Source organism: Eleginops maclovinus, chromosome 16 (assembly GCF_036324505.1).
Source record: "Eleginops maclovinus isolate JMC-PN-2008 ecotype Puerto Natales chromosome 16, JC_Emac_rtc_rv5, whole genome shotgun sequence".
NCBI classification, from domain to species: Eukaryota; Metazoa; Chordata; class Actinopteri; order Perciformes; family Eleginopidae; genus Eleginops; species Eleginops maclovinus.
The window spans coordinates 16,212,915-16,235,039 of NC_086364.1; the positions used below are offsets into that span (position 1 = coordinate 16,212,915).

General features: G+C 39.9%; 1 protein-coding gene across 1 annotated transcript in view; it reads left to right on the top strand.

Annotated features, from left to right (window-relative positions):
• Positions 1-9,131: 9,131 nt before the first annotated feature.
• The window catches only part of baiap2l1b (BAR/IMD domain containing adaptor protein 2 like 1b), a 31,332-nt gene continuing 18,338 nt past the window's right edge, over positions 9,132-22,125 (top strand). Inside the window, exons 1-5 of the mRNA XM_063903195.1 lie at positions 9,132-9,436; positions 11,984-12,059; positions 12,292-12,378; positions 19,757-19,818; positions 21,943-22,014. Coding sequence (XP_063759265.1) covers positions 9,386-9,436; positions 11,984-12,059; positions 12,292-12,378; positions 19,757-19,818; positions 21,943-22,014 — 348 coding nt within the window. The 5' untranslated portion in view covers positions 9,132-9,385. The remainder of the gene's footprint in view (positions 9,437-11,983; positions 12,060-12,291; positions 12,379-19,756; positions 19,819-21,942; positions 22,015-22,125) is intronic.

Consider the following 22,125-nt stretch of genomic DNA (forward strand, 5'->3'; position numbering starts at 1 on the left):
AACGGAGCCCCAAAGACGGAGCTGAAAAAGACTGAGAAAAACAAGTTTCAGAGTTTAAACTGGAGAAGTCCTTTTGCTTAGTAATTAAAGCCTGATGGAAGAAAAGCATGTGCAGAAGGCTTTAGAAATCTTCTGTTTTCTTGGATGTCGCAGGCTGTTAGTGAGACCCACAAACCCCCTTCAGCCTGTATCACTGCCTTTATAAAATGATGCATCAAAACTGTATTCTGTTCCTATCTCTGGTTCTGTCTTAAATCAGACATACAAGTACTTGGTGGTAATTCAAGACAACATGTTCTCTAAAATGGCATCGTTTATTATTACTAGTGCGCTATTCACTCATTTTTAGGGGGCAGACATTGCACATTTTATCTCCAGGAGAGATTAAAAATCTTTGCTCTACCTTTTCCATATATATTTGATCAGCAGGCAGAGCTGCTGAATTGTTGCTTTGAGGGAATTAGAATAAGAAGAGTGAAGGCAGAGATGACCTGAAAAGGGAGATAAACACATTAATCAGCAAAGCAGAGGGAACAGCTGCTGGATGACAGTTTATAATGCCACCTCTCTGAAGTTTAAAAAGTCTATGGAGGCCAGATGAACACGTTCATTCATGTTTACTCTCTTTAGCAATGCACGGTATCTTAAAGCATAGAAGAAAATCGTAAATCTGACACTTCTACATGATCAGATTACTAAGCTCCAAGGAATCACTGACACACTTTGTCTATTTTTCAGGATAATATAATTTATTCCTACAGAGACCATTTACATTTATAATAATATCTGGGGAATTTCTCCTAAAGAAACTGTAATTTGCCATCTGCAAGAAGGAGAGCTTAGATCTATTCCCAAAATCTCTTCAAATCATGCTCTCCGGCACCTGCCTGGACTTCTAATTCATCACAGACTCGCAGCAGGTTCTGCAGCAGCAAATCTCTCAAAGTGCATCACTGAATGGGCTCTATTCTTTTTTCCAAAACATGCATTTTTTACTTGAACAAATAAAGATGTTTACTACAAAATAGCCTGTGTCTATATCTCTTTTCTTGCCTGAAACATTAACCGTAAAGGGAATGCTCTTTTGTGTTTTGGAGAATACTGCATTTATGCATGTAGGTCTATTACAGTATATTTGCCTGTATGTGAATGTTCACTGTGCTAATTTATGTACATTTAAACATTTTCGTAAGGGAACACATTTTTGTAAAGATGCTCAATGGCGTTCTTCATGAGAGTTAGATGAAAATCTGATACCACTTTCATGAATGTAGGTTAAACATTTAGCTCCTGCCAGCTGAAGGTTAGCTTAGCTTAGCCTAGCACAACTGTCAATGGGGTAACGGTTAGACTGGCCCTGGTAACGAAGGCTAACCAACCACCAGTCTGGGGTAATGTGGCAGACTGTACCTTTGGCGCATTTCTTAGAGACTCTGTTGTTAGCCTGGAAAAATAAGACTGTGACAACGAGAGAGACAGACACAGGCTAACTGATTCCCCCAGTCTTCCAAACTTTGTGCTCGGCTAAGCTAAATGTCTGCTAACTTCATATTTATGGAGCAAACATGAGGGTGGTATCAATCTTTGTATTTAAATTTGGAAAGGAAGTACATAAGCTTGTCCCAAAAAGCTAACTATTCTCTAAGCTATTACAAAAATATACTTAATGTTTTAATCAGTCACATTGGAACTTTCTTGAAGTCACAATATCATATTCTTCAATCTTCTGACAAAAACAATGAATAGATGTTCTCGTGGTGGAAAATGAAGAACAAGATGTGACCTGAGTTGAACAGGTGTGAAAATGAAATTCACCCCATATTCAGGTCAGATATACAAGATAAAAATAAACCTAGGTGTAATAAACAAATCAGCTCTTCTTGGGTGGAGATTAAGCAAAGAAAATCATCATTTTATTATCTGATGGTGATTCATAGGATAGACTCTCAAAGTCAGCCCGTTATAAATCAGATATGTGAGTCTTCATGATCCTTTTATCTTTGTGGAATCTAATCAGATGTCGTTGACTCTCTCCACCAGAGGGGCCGTGGATAAGTTCATTATTCTAGATCATTCCACTGGTGCTAACGAAATCACCACCAGCCAACATTTCCTACAAGCTTTGAACCCACCCTCGCTCTAAAAATCTCACTAAGTATGTTGGCACACATGCATGCACTCCTGCTGGTATGATAAAGCTGCTTCCAACATTAGCAGATCCTGGGACTTTCATCAGGAAAGGGACGATAAAAACATTTATTTGTGGACATTAATCCATGCGGGCTCTATTTATAGAGCTGCTTACTATTTATGATCATGGACTTCCTGTTCCCACTGGCTGAACGTAAGCCCATCCTGCTTTCCTGTTGACAGACAAGAGGCTACAGGTTGACGAGACAGATGGGGAAAAACAGACGAGCATGTTTCAGTGAATGGTCTCTAAAAAAACAATAGTTTTAGGTCTTTGACTCTAAGGGAGGATGTGGGATCAACAGAGTTACTGAGAGCATAACAACTAAGCATCTGGGTGTCTGAGAGTATTGTGAGAGGAATGGTTATGATACGATAAGAGCGAGGCAGCGGTAGCCTTGTTGCCAAGGTCAGTATCATCACGTTACTCATATGTTCCTCCTGAGGATGCCACGTGCCGAGGACAGGAGAGGATGCTGGGTTAAGTTTAAGCACACGTTTTGTATGTCTTTGTGTGTGCTTAACAGAGGAAAAGTGGCAGTCTGAAATAAAGGCATGTGTTCATTCTATTTAAACACTGCATACCCTCTGAGTGATTGAATGGATCGAATAGTCTGGGCTTTTCGTGTCAGCCTTATAAAATATTTGTTTATCTGGGATTTTCAGAAAGGATTGGAGTTGGTATTTGCTCAAAATAAACATTGAGCCTCAGTTAATAAGAGCTTTCAACACACATAAGGCATCATGCAATAAGATTGTATAATTTGATTGTGTTTTAAGCCTTGTTCCATTTTAGGCAACTCAATTCTAGATAACGATGCATTGTGAAAAGCAGACGATGCCATTAAATAATCAAGCCGTAATATATCCTGAAAGGGAGGCAGTGAAACCCTTTTGATATGCACAGTTGGAGGAGATTTAGAGGCAGGCAGCCACTTGGTTTGTGCCAAGGAGAGCATCGTTCACCTGAGTTACAATGGCCATGATTGATCGCAACAAAAGTTTAAACCGACTCTTGCCAAAGCTGCACAAGAGTTTCAAGGATGTTTTGCATTAACAGCAGTAAATTTTGCATAATTGATAGCAGGCGTGCACACCAAAATCGATTCCTCATGGGGCTACAGACAAGGAAAGCCATCCTTTTCATCACTAATGGCATCTTCAGCTCCGGGTGTAATCCAGCTGGATGTGTATACGAACAAGCGGTTTATGAACATAACAAGTTCTACACAAGACAGTTGTTTTGAATGCCCTGTTATGGCTCTTAAGATAGTCTAAGATGGTAGTTCTGCTTTTATTTGTGATCCTGCATCTGTTTTCCAAAAAGAAGTTTGTGTTGCAAATCTTCACATCTCTGTAACATCTCACATAGACTCCCATGGGATTTATGGACAGGAGCAACATGGTATTATGCTCAAAGGGTAGAAAGACATTGCATCACATCCACTGAGCTAACCATTGACCTTTAAGTGTGTTGCAAAGCCTGAGTAAATATGTACACACTTGAGGCTAAGCTACACATCAGCCTCAGAAAAATGCACAGGCACAAACAAAAACAAACAAACACATATTTGACCTCTATATACAAAATTCTTGATCATTAAATCCTGAATCTTCATTCTGTTTTCAGGATGAGTTATACAAGATGGCGAGCAGTGGCTGCAGCAGACACATGGTTAATTCATCCCTACTTGACTGAAGCAAAGCGTGCAGCATTTGTATTAAATAATGACGATACCATGTACCATGTTGGAATAAATCTAAGGGAAGGATTTTGATATTACACAAACAGTGCACAGTTTTTATTTTCTGTCATAAAGCAGAATGATTAGGAAGGTGTAATTAACCCAGATACAAACCTTGAGTATTTAGGGAAGGCATCATGATGACAGAGACAGCAATTAGTGCGTGTGTGAGTGAGTGTGTGTGTGTGTGTGTGTTTCTGTGTGTGAAAAGAGCCTTAAAACGCATTGAATCAAGGTCCCACAGCGCAGAGCTTTGTAGCAAAAAATGACAGCTCTTGTCTCATTCAGACAAGTTTCGTGGGCGAGATGTCTAAGTGGCGCATTACGAGCTTATGCAGCTTTGATATGTGACTTTGGTGCGATCAAAAATGTCTGGAGTCACAAAGCAGTTGTGCATAAACACAATTATGGGATCAATGCTCACATTAATGCCAGCTGCCACCGGGCATGGAGGTGAGTTTCAAAATAGCAACTGTCTGCAAATTTAAATCTGAATTTGGGCCCTGCATGAGGCTCCAGGTATTATTACATTTAGGCTCATTCTCCACTTGTTTCTCCTGGGACTTCATTTATGATCTGTGGCATTTAAAAAAAATTACACTAATTAGCCATATAAGGTTGCTTGAACTGCAGGTCAACAAAAGGTGAGAAACGCCGTCTATCATAGCTACATGGCCTTTCTGCTGTCATGCTGTTTAATATTATTCATCACTAACGATTGCATTTTCTCCCTGACATTTACTGATTACAGTCATATACAAAGAAGCCCACTGCATCCAGGTTTCTAGCGCAAAACAGGTTGATCTGCTTGGATTACAGTCTTAAAAAACAACTGTCAAATTGCTCAGAGGTTTCTTACAAACCACACAAAACCAGTGCTCTAATGGATAACAACTCTACACTTGATACAGGGATCATGGCTGCTGGGTTTCATGTTTGTTTTGCCATACCAGTGAAGCATGGAGGACACATACATGGCAGGGGACTTCAGATTTACCCCACAAGGCTGATCCAGTCAAATGTAGTGCCTGACATCAACTGTGTTATTAAATTTTCACACACTGCTGACCACAATCTCATCAGGAGCAAACACTTGCTGCTGTGTACCCGTGCGTGTTAACTGTCGTGTGTGTGTGTGTGTGTGTGTGTGTGTGTGTGTGTGTGTGTGTGTGTGTGTGTGTGTGTGTGTGTGTGTGTGTGTGTGTGTGTGTGTGTGTGTGTGTGTGTGTGTGTGTGTGTGTGTGTGTGTGTGTGTGTGTGTGTGTGTGTGTGCATTGTTGACTGTTTGGATGATTATGTGTCATTTCAGAAGTGCAATAAAACTTCTTCTCAACTTACTATTTCCACGTTCCTGATTTATGTTACCCATTAACAAGGTCAACACAGAGCGGAGAATAATGAGTCATTAAATGTCATTAAATGTCTGGCTCACCTTTGAAAGAGTACCTTTATGGGCTTGGCTGGAAAATAAAAGGCCATAGTGTGACTGGTGATTTGCAACTGTTTCTCATTTGCTCTTTGTAGGCATGCTTAACATCCAGTCAGCCCCTTTCCTCAACATAATGTCGAACAATACCTGAACAGATGACTTTGCGCTTTAGGAGATCAGCAGTACTCTTAAGAATAAAAAATTCAGAATGTTTGTCCATAGAAATTTAGAATAACAATAGGTGAATAAATATGCTTCTACAACTGAGGAATGCAAAATGATCTTTTATCTGTCTGCAGCCCCTTTAAATATAAAGTTTTAAATCACAGTTAAATAGCTCTGAAATGTATTCATTTAAAAATCTATTTTCACATATGAAGTTGTTCCTCTAAATCTATTAACTCAAGAACTTCCAGCCTCCTCCCGGCACGAGCTCATCATCTATTCAAGTTTCATTTTAGACTCTAGATTTGTCTGCTTCGACTTGGAAAATGTTTCTGGGAATAATTTGGTGCGGTAAAACCCCAAAAGCTGCTCAAATCCTAGTTTCTGTAACAATCACGATGAGCCTGTCAAAGCATAGCGGCTTGTGTTTTCTGATGATTTGTACCATGCGTACTGTGACGCCGAATGAGACAGCCCATGTGATGGGTATTTTGGAGCTGGTGTGTCTCTAAAGCTCTCAGATACATGTTGTTTTTCTGCTAAATGCACCATGCAGCCTCCACTAACCGTTGTACTGTTACTGTTGTTGTTTCTTTTTAGCTTTCTGGTCAAGCTGTTGAAAAAAAACAGTGTTGTTTATGATAATTTTCTGTTTGCCCAAAAGATTAAGGCTACATTTATGATCTTGAAATTAATGAGCTCTGGTGTGGCAGCTCAGTCAGGATTTAATAGTCTTTTTGCACACTGGTTATGGTCAAAATGGATGAGAGTAGTGAGGAGTTTTGTATCGTTATCCTCCACGGTTTTATTCCATCCTTGCAGTATTTTTGGAACAGCATGAATGACGTCAATGCAAAAGATAATTCAAAGAATGAAATAAACACATTTACAGCCCATTTGTTGAAAAAAACAACAACTTTTGATTAGACTTGCTGGGTTGTAAACTTCAAAATCATCTTCAGGGGCATGAAGCAAATTCTTAAGCGACCTCTATTGTCTACCACGCAGTTTCTGTTTAGCATTGCTGGGAAAAATATGTCATGCCTGAAAAGGAGGTGGCCTTGCTGGCACAGCTCAAGCAGGCTGTCTTTTGAATGCCTTGCTGCATTTAGCTTTTCCGTCACACTGGATGGGAGGCTGTCCTTGAAAGAACATGCTCAACAAAGACAATGAACATGAGGTCACAAAGAGCCTGAACAAGACTGGCATAGAGAACAGCAGATACTGAACTTTTGCATATGTTGTGTTACATTTATTTGAATAAAACTAGGGCAAAATGTATATTTTGAATGCTTTTATTTAGTGATTTGTTGTGTTTCTTACATTTTCTCTTCTTGGCCACTATCTGGTGCTTATTACATCCATCCCCACATAGTAGTTGACAGATTGACTGGCTATGGGATTGGCTGACTGATAATGTAAAACGAGGCAATGATTGGGATCTGGGATGTTATTTAAGACTATTTCATAACAGCACACACTTTATAGCAAATTAACTCAGATATTTGATGTAAAAATTATTTTCTGCCAGCTGAGGTCAACTCTTTCTAAGGTGGATAATAACATGTTCACCCAGCGCTTGGTGGTTTATTCCACTTAAAGTAGCAAAATCCAATAGTTTTGTTTGACATAGAGTGAGACTTATGTAAAGAAATACATTATGTTATATTGTTTTGTATATTTTAACTTCACATCTGTCCTTGAGCACATTAGAGTTTATGAAAGTTACTTTTCAGCCCTTCACAAATCAGGGTGACTTGTTATAATTGACCCTCGCCTTGCTTTATTTAGCATTATATTCCTTATTGATTACTGCCTAGGGGAACATAACTCAGTGGGAGGTTGTCAGGACAGCCGTGATGCAAGAGATAACAGCAAGAGAGGGAGAAAAATAGAGTCTTACTCACATAGTGGCTTAGGAGACTAATTACGTTGTATGTGACACCTTACAGCATTTCGAAGGCTGAAAGCGGTGTTCAGAGCCTGAGGGCACAATCTCATTTTACATTCAGCTCCTTTTGTGGATCCCCATGGCTGCAGGGAGCTTTAGCAGTTTTAACATCAAATGGCATTTACAAAGCAAAGACTCTGCATATTTGCACCGGCATTTGATACTTGTGATATTTGCCGATGGTTTGTTGGATTTGTTGTACGTCCAAATACTGCTAAAAAGTGTTAAGCCGATGAGAGATGGAATGCATTGGTATTGATCAGTCAGCTTGTCACAAAATACAAAAAAGTGTAATAAATAAATAAATAGGAAACACTGAACATTGAAACAAGATGCAAAGGTATTATTTATTCATGTGTGTATGTCATACATACATGTATGTTGTATGGTCCTCAGGGGTAATTAAATTCAACTAAGAGCTTGAGATAAAAATCAGCTGACCATGAGGGACATCTAGTGGTCAAACATGAAACGTTCTCACTAGCATTATAGGAGAAGCTCCCACTTGTTACTTCTAATGTCAGACATACAACAAAAACGTGTGATACTTTTGCCAAAAAAAAAAAAAGTCTCTATCCAAAGCTCTGTCAATAATTGGTCCAATTCATCACGGTATAGGTGTGAAATATATCTAAGCAAAATAGTTAAATGTTCTATATATGCTGTCTGTTGCACTGAACATTAAATTAAAACACATGAATGCACTGATTAAAAAGAGAACTCTTTGAAAACACGAGGAAAAAGTGTTTCAATAAATTGATACAACAAGTTTTAACTTATTTCTAACTTTCTTTTAGTGACAAATGCAGATGAGTGGCAGTACCGCACAGCAGATGATTTGGTGTGCTTTTATTGTATTATAGATCAGTTGCCTCCAGGGAGCGCCCGTCTCTAGTATTTAGTCCATTGTCCACTTTATCTACCTGCCTACAGGAAGTGTCAAACCACATGAAATTATACAGAACTATACGAGAATAGGATTTCAAAGTAAAAGCGCAAAACTAACAAGACGTGACACCAACAGTTCAACAGACAACCCTTAAAATGTTCAGGGTTATTTGAAAATGATTGGAGATAACCGGGTGTGCCTGACTTGTCTAGTTACTGTAAAGATCAATATTTTACAAACAGACTTTATGATCAGTATAAAAGTTATGATGTTGAAGTTATAGATTTAACTACCCAAAAGTATATTAAACATTTGAAATGAGTGTTTAATTTGACTTCTGATACTTTGAGTACATTTTGCTGCTAATCAGATATTTGTATTAAATCAAATTTAGTTAATTTGAATGACATTCAATAAGATTTAATTCAATTAATTTAAAATGTATTCATTATTGTTTTCATTTGTTTTAAATGTGTTGAAAGAGATGGGGTGAGGATGGGTGAAAAGGTTTCCTGTGTTTGATGTAGGCTAATTGTTATTCACTGTACAAATCGATGCGAGTTGAGACTGAAAACCAATACAAATATATTGTTTAACAAAAGGAAAGGTTGGAAAACAGTGCAGTCAACAAAAGGTTTAATTTGAAAGTATAGCCAACCGGAAAAGTGGTTGAATCTTTTATTCCGGTCTGCCTGTCCACCTTTTCCCACCTCCACAGTCCTCCTCCCTCTCTGAACTAACCTCCTACAATAAGTTTGACAGCTCAGCTTTTCCCTGTGCTCACAGCAGCAGCAGCAGCAGCAGTCATCCTCCTCCTCTGGACTTTTCTCCTGCTTCTCCTCAGTTTGTATACATTTTGTTGCTGTGTGTGCGTTTTGCGTCGCTTTTTGGCTATGAGGAATATCATGTGTCCGTAGTTTTGGTCACTTTTTCCCTTTTGGACCTATTTTGGGGGGTTGGCGTCGGTGTCGTTTTTTTATTTTCTTCTTTATTGGGCGTTGCGAGAGGAGTTAAACATGTCGAGAAACGTGGAGGAGGTGAACAAGCTAACTGAAACTACATACAAGGTGGGTACTGCTGAGAAAACAACAGGTGCGACCACGACACAGAAATACCTCCATACATCCTATGAGTAAACTCAGCTTCAGTTAACTTTCCGGTGACGTTTACTACCTAAACGTTTAACAGGTGTTTTAATTAGCCAAGCTCGTTGATTATTGAACTATCCACTAATGGTACAGGCAAAGATGGGGTGAAGCGGTAAACATGGAATAGGTTACCCTTCTTTTTGGCTAGAGATAGAGACGAATAAAGTCTAATGTATACTTTATTATGGTTTAGTGTGTGTTTTAAATAAGTGTCAACACTTAACAAGTTATTTTCTTAAAATGAATGATATTAGGCTCTTATAGGACCCCTGCTGAGTTATTACTATAATCCTTCCTTATTTACATCGGTACAGATAAACTCAAGGGCTAAAACAGTTTAATGCAGCTTATCAACATATTCGCCTTGAAGTTTAGAAGCTTTTATTGAATATTAGTGAGTTTTAAAGGTAGAAGCCGCACCCTGGGAGTGCCATTTCCTCATTAAAAGGCTGCCTGGGTTGGTCAGCATCACTTCAAGTGCTCTTATGTGTGCTCTGGCATCTGTGCCATCCAGTACTTAACATGAGTTCATAATGGGTGCTTTGAAAGTGAAGTGGTGATACTTGTTTGGCACTGTTGGTTAGTTTGTCAAATGTACCTCATAACTTAGAAATGATGCTTAATATGGAGTAGACTATTGCAAAGCAATTGTTGGGGTGAAAGTAATAATCTAACCAATGAGAAAAAGATCATGCATAAATGAATGTGAATCATGAATCAAACATCTCACACTGTGTAGCCAGGACTGCATACTCCACAGGTGGCAAAGTGGAAGGTGATTTAAAGAGGCTGGAGAAGGGGAATAAAGAGACTATATCTTTTTCACACAATCATTTAGCCTTCTTGAAAGGTTTTTATCTGCTTGCCTTCTCTCGGGACAGCCCCCACAGCTCCTTGGTGTGATGAAATGCAGGAAAAAGACTCCAGGTTTAATAATTTAGCTGGCTGTGTGTGTCATGTGGTAAGATTATACAGCGAGCTCCTCGGCAGCCATCAGCTCTGGCTGCCTGCTCTCATCAACACTAGCTATATGTTTACATGAGTAGTGCAGCACATTTAGACACAGTTGTGATTTCCTTGTTGCCCCAAGATTTTTGTGTACATGTTTCATGTATTCTGAAATGAGGGGATGGGATTCTTACATGACAGTGTCTGCAGTCTATGTGCCACTTATTGACAAACTGAACATGGTGAAAACTGCTGGGCTCATGAAACCTTGTTTGCTATGTGTATTAAGGTGGCTTCAAATGTTTAATCATTTCCTGAATTCTGGTCCTGGGAGTAAACCCTAGTTAAGATCTTATCCTGAAATAACAACGAGAAAGAATAGCTCAATAATTACAGAGATAACAGAGTCTGAGACATGATTAGAGATAGTTCCAGCAGTGGCTCAGTCAGTAGGGGCTTGGACTGGGAATCGTAGGGTCGCCAGTTCAAGTCCCCAAACAGACATAAAATATGGAAAGTGGGACTGCTACTTGGAGGGGTCCTGCTGTGGTGCCCTTGAGCAAGGCACCGGACACCTCCAATCCCCCCTCCCCATTGTTCCCCGGGCGCTGCACAATAGCTGCCCACTGCTCCTAGTACTAGGATGGGTTAAATGCAGAGGACCAATTACACTGTGTGCTCTGCTGTGTGCATGTATGTGACTAATAAAGAGGGTTTCATCCTCCGATTCTATCTATCTTCTTAATCAAGTCTTCATGCAAAAACCCCAAATGGAGTGTTGTAAAAATCTTCTTTCCCTCAAATGTCTTTATTATTCAAGAGGTTTTATTTCCTCTTATTTTCATACTTTTATTCTTCCTCATTCTTTTGTTTTCTTCTCACTCGTCAGTCTCTGTGTCATCGTCACATCCCCCAAGGAGATTAGGTTAGGTGTGTTTGTTAGTCAGCAGGATTACGGAAAACTAGCCAAAAATGTCATGAAATCTGGTGGAAGGGTTTAACATTTGCCTTACAAAATAACATTTTGGAGCAGATCTGACTCACAGGGCAGATACATACATTGATTTCTCTTTGTATTTTGCCATGGTGGACTTGTGCGTCCTCTGAGTGTACCTCTAGCTCATGTAACCACTTGTTGTCTTGTATGACATGAATGCGTACATGGTATGCATGGGAATTGTTGCCTGGAGTTCATAGGTCAAGCTCCTGATAATGATTAGTCGACAGGGTTAAACCCAACTGCGTGTTTCATTCTTAGACCACAACTCGTGTTACATAGGCTACGGTCAGACTGCAGGTAAATCTGTTTATTCTCTCACCACCCACGTTTTGATTCGTATTGTGAAAAGATGGGATTTGTGTGTCCAGGCAATACCCAACTGCATGGGTTGCTGTGGTAACAGCATCATGTGGAAAGTCCCCCACCTGTTGAGTCAGTAGTGTTTCAAAACCATAAGAATTAAATCCTTTGAATGACATTATGACTAACGGTGCTTCTCTCTGTCTACACCCACCCAGAGTGTGATGGACCAGTTCAACCCGGGACTGAGGAACCTCGTCAACCTGGGAAAGAACTATGAGAAATCAGTGGCCGGTGAGCGTTTTAACTGCACTATCAAACATTCACAGTAGCTTACAGTTTAAAAAAAAAACATATGACTGGGAGAAGAGGCCTTTTTTAGTTCAGTTATATCAGGGCACATTTGTATACCTATGTATACTGAATATTTATGTTGTTGTTCATGGTCTTCAACATGAATTAGGGAGCCGATATCTTTACCAAATTATTCAGACAAACAGTAATGATCATTTTATCAATTTTCCAGCAATGATCCTGTCGGGAAAGTTGTATTTTGATGCAATGTCTAAGATTGGGGAGAATGCTGCGGTGTCTCCTGTCTCCAGAGAACTAGGTAAGTTTCCCTGTTGCCCCGTCCTCTGGCTCTTTACTGCTTCATCTAGGGGAAATCAGACTGTGGAGATACATCCTGCTTTCACCTGCAGAAGCATTTATCCTTTGTTTCCAGTGGTGGATTTATACACTAATATGTTCTGAATAATTTCCTTCTCTACACTTTGTGTCAATGCTGTTTACATTTGATTGGTATGTTTTTATAGCAGTACTACATTCAATGGAAATAAAAGACTGAGTAATCAATGAGGTAAACGGTGATACATGCAAGATAAAGCACGGTAACATAAATATCCCCAGCCATTGGTCTAAAACTCTGCCAAGCGGGCCAAAAACACCTGTTCACCTTCCTCCCTATCCTGAGCAAAGGGATTTTCACTTATTCTTATAAAGGATCATATATGAGATTAACAACAAGCATTACATGCAAAATATCATATCATACAAACTTATTTTTGTAGATGCTTTTATGTTGCAGCTTTCCAGTTAAAGCCATTTGCTGCTGAATCCTTTTTTGTTGTACCTTTTTTAATTAGTATTGACATCCATATGCCACAAAGCTGTGGCTTAAACACAGCAGCAGTTATACTTTGATTATCACAGCGTGATGCTTGTGATTTAATGTCCGTGTGGTACGCTTACAAACACACTGTGACTTTGTTTGGTTCTCTGTTTGTTTCCAACCATCTCCCCAGGCTTCAGTTCCCAACAGCTAATTTGTAGTCCAAAGATATCTGGCTTCCTAACTGTTTGTCACCAGTGGCACACTTTGATATAACCATTGTGTGTCTCTCAGCTCCCCTGATGATTCAAAGCTGAACTGCTAATTAAATTCAGCCTCACAATAGGAAGTGCCACCTGGTGTTGTTTTGGTGTCCGTTTCCTGGCACTCTTAAAGGGATACTCTGCCCCAAAAATGAAACATCCCTCCCCTGCAGACTAGAAGGATAACAGGTTATTTTTGTTTTGATTCCTAATAAAGAACTGTGGCTTGCCAGATTGAGTTCATTGTGGCTTCAATGGATTCTGATGGTAATCTGTTTCAATGTGCAAAACAGTCTGAATATGAATCCACATCTCAGCTTTCTACCCCTCCATCTGTTCAGCATGTTTGAAACAGTCATTGTTTTTGTTGCTAAGACTAGAGTGTTTGCAGAATATGAGAGCGTGGACAACTGAATAAATTAGTGATTTATGATGCCGGAGTGGTTTGAGTTTGAATGGATTTCCTGCCTAGATATGCAGGTGTTTTCTATGGTCGATATGTTTGTTTTGTGTTGCACACTCTATGCTGCAAAACAAATCTCTAAAACACATTGTGCGTCATCTGTGACTGTTTGTGTCTGCTGGAATAGTCTGTAATCGCAATTTTCAGCCTGTTGTAAACATAATGACATGACAGGAACACTTTGGTTTGTCATCTGCACTTAATTACGTATACTCAGTGTGCAGGTTAAGCACTTTCAGTCTCTGAAAATGAAATCGGGATGTCATGACACATTGCCACCTTTAAAGGTGCCATAGAGTGGAAAACTGTATTTACCTTTGTATAGTTGAATAAGGAGAGTTCGGTACATTGAACTGACATACCGTGAACCTCAAACACCATTGTTTCCTCCTTCACGTGCACATCATGAATATGTATGTCACAGTGGTAAAACAGGCGAATTACAACAATCCTTGTGTGTTATGTCACACACGGTAGTCCAGCCCCAACATTTGCATACACCAGCTACTGGAAACACTAACTCTAACATTTATCACTCCGTAACTTTGCTCTCCAACCTCTGACCAACTGGTTGTTCTTCAAATTCATCGGTTTCCTCCTCCGATAAAGGCTCAATCATGTAAGGTTGGATGCCGATAGCCTCCATGGTTCATCTCTCACAGTTTCGCAAACTTCACTTACTTCTGTGTGCTCTGAGGCAGCCATGGATTGCTCCTTGTAAATCAGCAGAGCTCTTCATAATTATTGAAATGAGCCCCAAATAAGGCAATTCAGCTTGTTTCATTCTAGGGTTAGGGTTAGGGTAATGGGCCTGTAAAACCGCATCTGGACATTTTTTCGATCAACCAAAGTTATATACCTTCTTTACAGACATCATAGAACAATTTCAAATACCAGATAGATGCATTCTATGGCCACTTTAAATGGATGACACTGTTAGAATTTTACCCCAAATTATACTTAATTCCTCCCATGTTGGTTCTCACTGCAACAGGACATTGTTTGGAGCATTTTATATAAATCAGGTCCTTTATTGGCAAGTTAAGCTTGGATAATACTTCCTGTAATAGGAAGTGAACAGGAAATGAGGGTAGGGAAACAAACAAACTGCTGATTATTATCAAAGACCACCTAAGTAATAAAACAATAACAGTGTTTTTTATTCAAAAGAACCCCAATATACTATTATTCATCATTTTCTGATTATAAAAACTGTAAATTCTAAACAGCAGGGCTGACGTAGGCACACTGTTAGCGTTACAAAACAGTTTTTATGTCATTAGTGATGACGTCAAGCTCACCCCTGACCTGTGGATACATCCCAAACATTAATCCCTGCATCAGAGAGACACATGGTCTCATGACAGATGTAGTTTAGTCTTAGTCATTGTGGAGGATTATGTCATCTAATCAAGCCAGCCTGTAATGCATTTTAACCGGAGTTTGTACACATAACAAGCCAGGATGTAAGACCTGTGCCACAGTGTGGATATCAAGAATAAATAATGTCCCCATCTCGTTTCTGAGTTTGTTCGTGGAAGTAGTGAAGCAGCCCCGTCAGAAACCTGAGCTGCAGTGACGTGAAGCCAACCAGAAACCAGATACTCTTGAGAGGCATCGGAGGACCGGTGCACCTCACCCTCCTACCTTCTTCCTTCAATTCCTTTAGTCTCCCTCCTCCTCCTCCTCCTCCTCTGCCAAGAGTTCAAATGTCAACAGCTCTTTCATTCAAGCTCTCAGGCCTCTGACTTGTTTCTTTCTCTGGTCAAACATGGAGAAAGGCTTAAGATCTGAAGCACCAGGATGGTTGCTGTACTCTCTCTGTATATCCCTCTAACTGTGTTTGAGGTGAAACCGAGTTTAACTGATGCTAAATTTGTTGTTGGCTTCCTCAGAGAAATATGACAAGGACCCTGTAACTGCGTCTTTAACAGCCTGTGAGAAACCATGACCGTGCGGCATTTGGTTAGCCACAGGGAATTAAGTCCTATCCAATCCTGGGCTTTTTGGTGCAGATGCTTAAATAGACACACACACACACACACTGTCCTTTGAAGGTCCTTGCCTGTTCAAATGGCATCAGGCCCGCTTTACATAATCCTAGCATGTTTGCATGATGTGTCAGATGGCTCTCTCACATGCCAGGATTATTTTGGCGACAGTCAAAAACAGTGGAGGAACTGGTGGCCATTTACCAGCTAAATATTGTTCACAAAATGATCTCAAAGTAGTTGTAGTACACTATCAAGATTAAAATATATATATGTTTTATCTGTTGCATGAACATATCAACTGTTCATATTTCTAATGAGAAGGCAGGGTCTCTGCCTATTCTGCTAACCCACTGAAAGGTCTGTTATTTTTTGCTCTCCTATAGGAAGACATGTCAGAACATGACATGTCTTCCTGCATGATTTACGCCTTCACCAGAGGCAAGGTGAAACTGATTTGAATCAGTAAGTGTTGTTCAAACAGCACTCACTGACACTGTGACATGAACTTCAGTGCATTAAGGAAATGCACACATTACAGTAGGTGTTTTGCTGCCTTCCTATCACCTCTGTGTAGAAACAGAGCACCCATAATAGTGGTTTCTGATGATCTCCTTGCATCATTACCTCCTTAACATTGGTTAACTGTACGTATCATCCACTCCTTATATAAGAGCAAAAAAGTTGCACTTACAGTAAGTGACTTTTCACTCAAGCTGCTACATTGTCAGTTTCTATCTTTTGTGTGTGAGAAACAGCTGTCTCTCCAGTAATGGGGAGTGTCAAACCGCTCCACAGAGCCCAGTGTGCAGCCCGCTTCCAGCCTGTGTGCTCTGCTCTGTAGGCAGCCCGTCTGTATTGTGTGGGTTTATCTCGGCTTGGGTTTTGTTAGCTAATGGCGGTGGATGGCTCCTGGTGTAATCCACATCGTGACACACTTTTGCCCTCACACCTTGCTCGTTGGAGAAACACTTGTTGCTTGGCAACGTTTTTTGTACAGACAGTGACAACAATAAACACATGACAGTGAACAATTGGGAAAAACACGTTGATCCCTGTGACGGTAACACACTTGTATCAGCAACTCACCACATATTGATTTCATTACTCAGACACAGTGAGAAGAAGTAATGACTCACTAGTTTTTGCATTGTACAAATAAACCAGTCTGCCAGGTGTTTGACTCTTTACCCCACCTGCTGATATATTGGAGATTACGTAGTTCTTATTGCAAGATAAAATGACCTCCAGGTGAGATGTGTCACACATCCAGTCCTGGGTAGTGAGCCTGGCCATGTTAGTGCCACGTTTGCTCAAACCCAGCATTCTTTGAATTAATTGGGTGGACTTTTCTTATTCTTTTGAATCACATACCTCTATCCTTCTCACTTTTTAATTTAATGTCATTGTTATTGCCTCTTTCTTGCCATATTTTGTCCTTGTAGAAATATTTTATTTTTACTATTAACTAGACTTTTCTCCTACCTCTACAACACACTTTCTCTCCCCTCCTCCCTCCCTATCCCATTGACTGCTCCCCCACTCAACCCTTTAACTCCTGCTCTGTCAAAGGGCAGATTTAGCGGGGGTTGATCTGTTGGCCTTTATTGCTGAGCTGTTTGAACTGGGCTGAGTCTTGCTGTGAGGCAAGGTGGGGCAGTGAAGGTGTAGAGAGACGGAGCGGGGCAGGGCAGTGTTTACATGCTGATGAATGTACAGGACACAGTGATACATCAAACTGGCAGCCTATTGGACATCTTTCATGGCATTTGCGTCGTTAATTTAAACGCTGTTGAGACTCAATTTTTATTTCCCCACTGGACGCGCCACCTCTAATGGAACAATAACTACAGTATCTTTTAATATTGACAGGTTGATTTATTTGATTTGAACAGAGAGGATTACTGCACAACGATAGCTGTTTCCTTCCGTTCTGGGATGCTCCACTGTTGCAACATTGGTCTGACTCTACAGTATCTACAAACATGACAATAAAGTGCTGTTTAATCAGAGAGCCAATGCCTCCCAGGTGTTATTATTGTTACAGACGCATTAGCTGTTATGTGCTTTAAAGTGTAAGCAAATGTATCTGTACTGTGGATTTTTTTTAAAAACAAATGCCTCTAGGTTACATCACTATCAACAGCCCTGTGTACAGGACAGCTGTACTTGTTGGCTACTGAAGAAGCTTTTTTGTCGTGATACTTACTGTCTGTGCACGAAAATAAACTCCTTGGGGAAAATCTCAGTGCGGGAAAAAGTCACAACATCCTGTATCAAGTTTCCATTCTGAAGATTTGCATCCTGCTTTTTATATCTAAGATAACACATCATGCTGTAGACAGATAAACATGCTATGCTGCAAACACAAACAGAACCTAACATACGTTTTCTACAACTCTAACTCTCTATCTGGATCAGTGATGTTAATTAAATATACAGCCATGGGAAAAATTACGAGACCACTTCAGCATCATCATTTTCTCTTGTTTTATTATTCATAGGTGTGTCTTTGAGTTGAATGATTTTTATTTATTTTTTATTGTATGTTCTAAACTACTGACAATTGTTTTCAGTGTTGGAATTCTACAGACATTGGAATGGCTGCCATACACGTAGAGATAAAGATTTAAGAAACATTTGGAGTGGTCCCTTCATTTTTTCCGAAGCTGTATTGTTTAATCGTACAAATTCTCACTACTTCATACGAGGTAAAGCTGCCCCACGTTGTTTGAAACAGAATGAAAGTCAAAGTTCAGCTAATCTTTCGCTTCTCGCAATCAAGCCGAAGTGCAAAAGTGCTAAGAAAAAGTTAGCAGAATCATTTTTACACACATTGTTCAGCTTGTGAAGGTTGTTAAACATGGTGTTTGTCAAGGAGACACAGATGCGCACACACACACACACACACACACACACACACACACACACACACACACACACACACACACACACATACACACAGACAGACACACAACCGTAGTAACTAATTTCCAATGCTACATATTACAAACAGATTGGGACAAAAGACATAGATAAGATCAAACGTTTCTTTTTAAGTGCAACAATGCCTCTGTTAATTTGAATTTAGAAGATGAAATAGTTAGACAAACATAAGTCCTAGACATTGTACATTTGGTTGTATTTATTGTTATATCAGTCTCATGCTGAATGACTGATTTCCAAGAAAGCAATGAGCTTATGCTTTCTGTGGTTTTCCATTTCCTGTACTGTGTGATATAGGTTTTTCATGCATGTAAATGGTCTGTACAGGTAAAATCCCAAAGTTCCCTTGCTTTTTTACTTCTGTTACACAATGGCATCCCTATGTAAGACTCTTTCTTTTATTGGCTGGCGCTCTAACAAATTGTACATGATAGGCTAAGTGGTGGGACATCTCTAGCGGTTGACCAAAGAAACCGAGCCGATCAGCTAGCCAATCAGAGCAGACTGGTCTCTGGTTTCAGACAGAGGGTGAAAAGAGGTGCTGCAACACGTGTTTACATTAAAGCAAGGAAACACCTCACAGTAGAGGCAAAAAATACAATTATGAACTGAAATGGGGACTAATGTGTCAGGCTTTTTAAAGTTTTTTTATGAAAACAGTTAAGAGAATTCACTTGAGATTTTTGAGGATTTGAAATCATTAAAGAACATGTGTACTGTAGGGAGGTCTAACAGATTTAATTACACATTTCCACATCTTTGTGTTTCATAATCCTAATTTGATTACCTTTTTGAGCAACATTGATCCACAGAAGGTTATGATTTGTGGCAGCCTGCCTTCTGAGCTGTTTTTGATTTGCAGAGCGAGGGTGTTCCAGTTTTTCTGGTCCAGGCACATGTATTTGTTTTCCTTTCATCTCAGCGAAAGGAAATCTTTAGTAACGTAATCTCTAGCCGCTGACATTTGAGGGTTTTTAAGGCTGCAGATGACATTTAATTTGTCAGCAATGCATTCATTCATATAGTGTGTATAGTGTATGTATTGTGCTCATTGCCATTGTATGATATTGTCAGAGCCACACAATACCTTTTAGATAACATCATGCTTTCTTTTCAGAGAAGCCAAACAATTGCATTACCTCTGCCCTGGCTTTCTTCTCACATGTAAAAATAACCTGCATTTCTCTCTCCCTCTCTTGTTCTCTCTGTGGCAGGCGTAGTGCTGATGGACATCTCAGAGGTCCACAGGAAGGTTAATCTTGAGCTGGAAGAAAATGTGAGTGCTGGATATGGTTTTTTGCACTAGCATAATGCTTCCTGAAAAAATCCTTTGTAATGTTTTTCCTCTTTCATTGCCTCACCTAAATGTTACTAGTCAGACTCTAACCTGTTGCTTAGTGTATTCCCTGACAACAGCAAGCGGAGCCTCAGTTCAGTAAACCTGCTTGAGTTTTATAACAAAGTCTAGTAGCTTTCTCTCTCGTCCGCCCACCTTTTATAGAGAGACTCTGCCTCCCCTCCCTCCCCATCTACAGTAACTCCACGGGAAATAAAAGAGGGTGGATGAGGGAGGGAAACAACAGGTTTGGTTTGTAGGAGCACCTGTTGGTTTCTTTCCTCCTGGAGAACACGGGGCAGGTCTGAACTTGCCCCGGGAAAAACAGCAGCTGCAGCTGTTGCAATTTGCTGCATTGAGTACAGACACATTTACATTGTAGAATGCTAACAACAGAGCTGTGCTGGGTCACTTATTCAATATTAATCAATTATTTTCAATTACTCAATCAATTGATTCGTTTTCAGACAATCATATTTAACCTTTACATTGTTTACCGAGCCCTCATTTGAAACCTTTTTTAAAAAGTGTTGCACAAGCATTGTGCCTGAGAGAATAAATAACACCAGAGATTAAAAATAAAGTGTTAAATCTTTACTTTAGGGCGGAAAAGTTTCGTGGCACTCCTCTGAGACATTGTTGCAAACAGCATCAGTGAGTGGGTTGACTTGTAAATGGACTCCAGTGTGTGAGTCATACTGTAGCATCGACTCAGGTCAGAGAAATCAATGGAAGAAAACTTTCACAGACTTCGAGGAGGGTGTGTGTTGTGGGTGACAATGTCTCAGTGGTCTGTATGAGGTCAGTAATGAGTTCTCCAACACATCGGTCTGAACATGTGGGCACTGCATCTCAGCAAGGCTGCCATTAAGGGTGGGCAACATCTTTTATTAGAGTACAAATAACTTTATATCACCTTGATGGTTTACATGACACTAAAGTAATTACTCTGCAAATTCTATATGAAATTGTTTGAAACAATCCCATCTCACTTCAAAACATTTGATTATTTTGCTCTTTTATTCATAATTCCCACGCAAACTAAATACATGCATCAGTCAACTTTTGAGTTCAAAACTCAAACCGTAAAGCTAAATTCTTTCTGAATTGAATCTTCAGGGTTTAAAAAAAATAGTTTCAAGTGTCACAAGTTTGAAGATTGACAGGTGCAAAGAAATACCAGCTTTAGTTCAGTCAGTTAAATGTCAGCAATAGAAAAAAAAGAGTTTTCCTTCTTGTCAAAAAGCTGGAAAAAAAACCCGACAAATAAACTAATGTGCAATAACTATGGAGTCACGCACAGATGCAGCAGCTCCAAGCTCTCTTTTTCACTGCTATTTAATAGTGTTTTCGTACTTATGTGTGCAAATATGCATTGAAAAGGTTGCTTTTTAAATTTTGTTGTACCTGTATAATGTCAATTAAGAAATTCAGAGTGTCTTTTAATCATGTAATCAGAGTTCTTCTTATCTCAGATCTTCTCTTACAACTTCATCTCCTCCACCGTGTTCGCTCAAATCACAGTACCTTGTGGGACATCTGAAGAATCAAGAGCTATAGAAACAGTTTTGCCAAATTTGTTCCAAATGTATACCATAGCGTGGTATTTATCCTCATATCGCTTGCAAATGAAAGTATTTCGCCACCCTCACACTGATGAGAAAGTGCTGGAGAGAAGGGAGAAAGTGAAAAGTCTGTGGGCTTTCCCACGCTTTGTTTCTGACTCATTCATAAGCTCAACCTCAGACTTGGCTCTAACCCCCACATGCACGCACAAACACACACACACACACACACACACACACACACACACACACACACACACACACACACACACACACACACACATACACACACACACGATACATATATGATTACTCTTCATTTCTCTCCTTGAGACTCACAGTATTTTCCCTGTTTGTTGCTAACAGCAAAACTGACAAACTATCTCACCTCTTCCTCCCATCAAGTGTATAATCACAGTTTGCCTTCTTCCCCTCTCTGCTCCCTCCTCCTCCTCCTCCTCCTCCTCCTCCTCCTCCTCCTCCTCCTCCTCGCCTGAAGTTTAAGAGGTTCCACAGGGAGATAATATCCGAGCTGGAGAGAAAGACTGACATGGACGTCAAATACATGACAGTGAGTAGTCTCTGTGTGTGTGTGTGTGTGTGTGTGTGTGTGTGTGTGTGTGTGTGTGTGTGTGTGTGTGTGTGTGTGTGTGTGTGTGTGTGTGTGTGTGTGTGTGTGTGT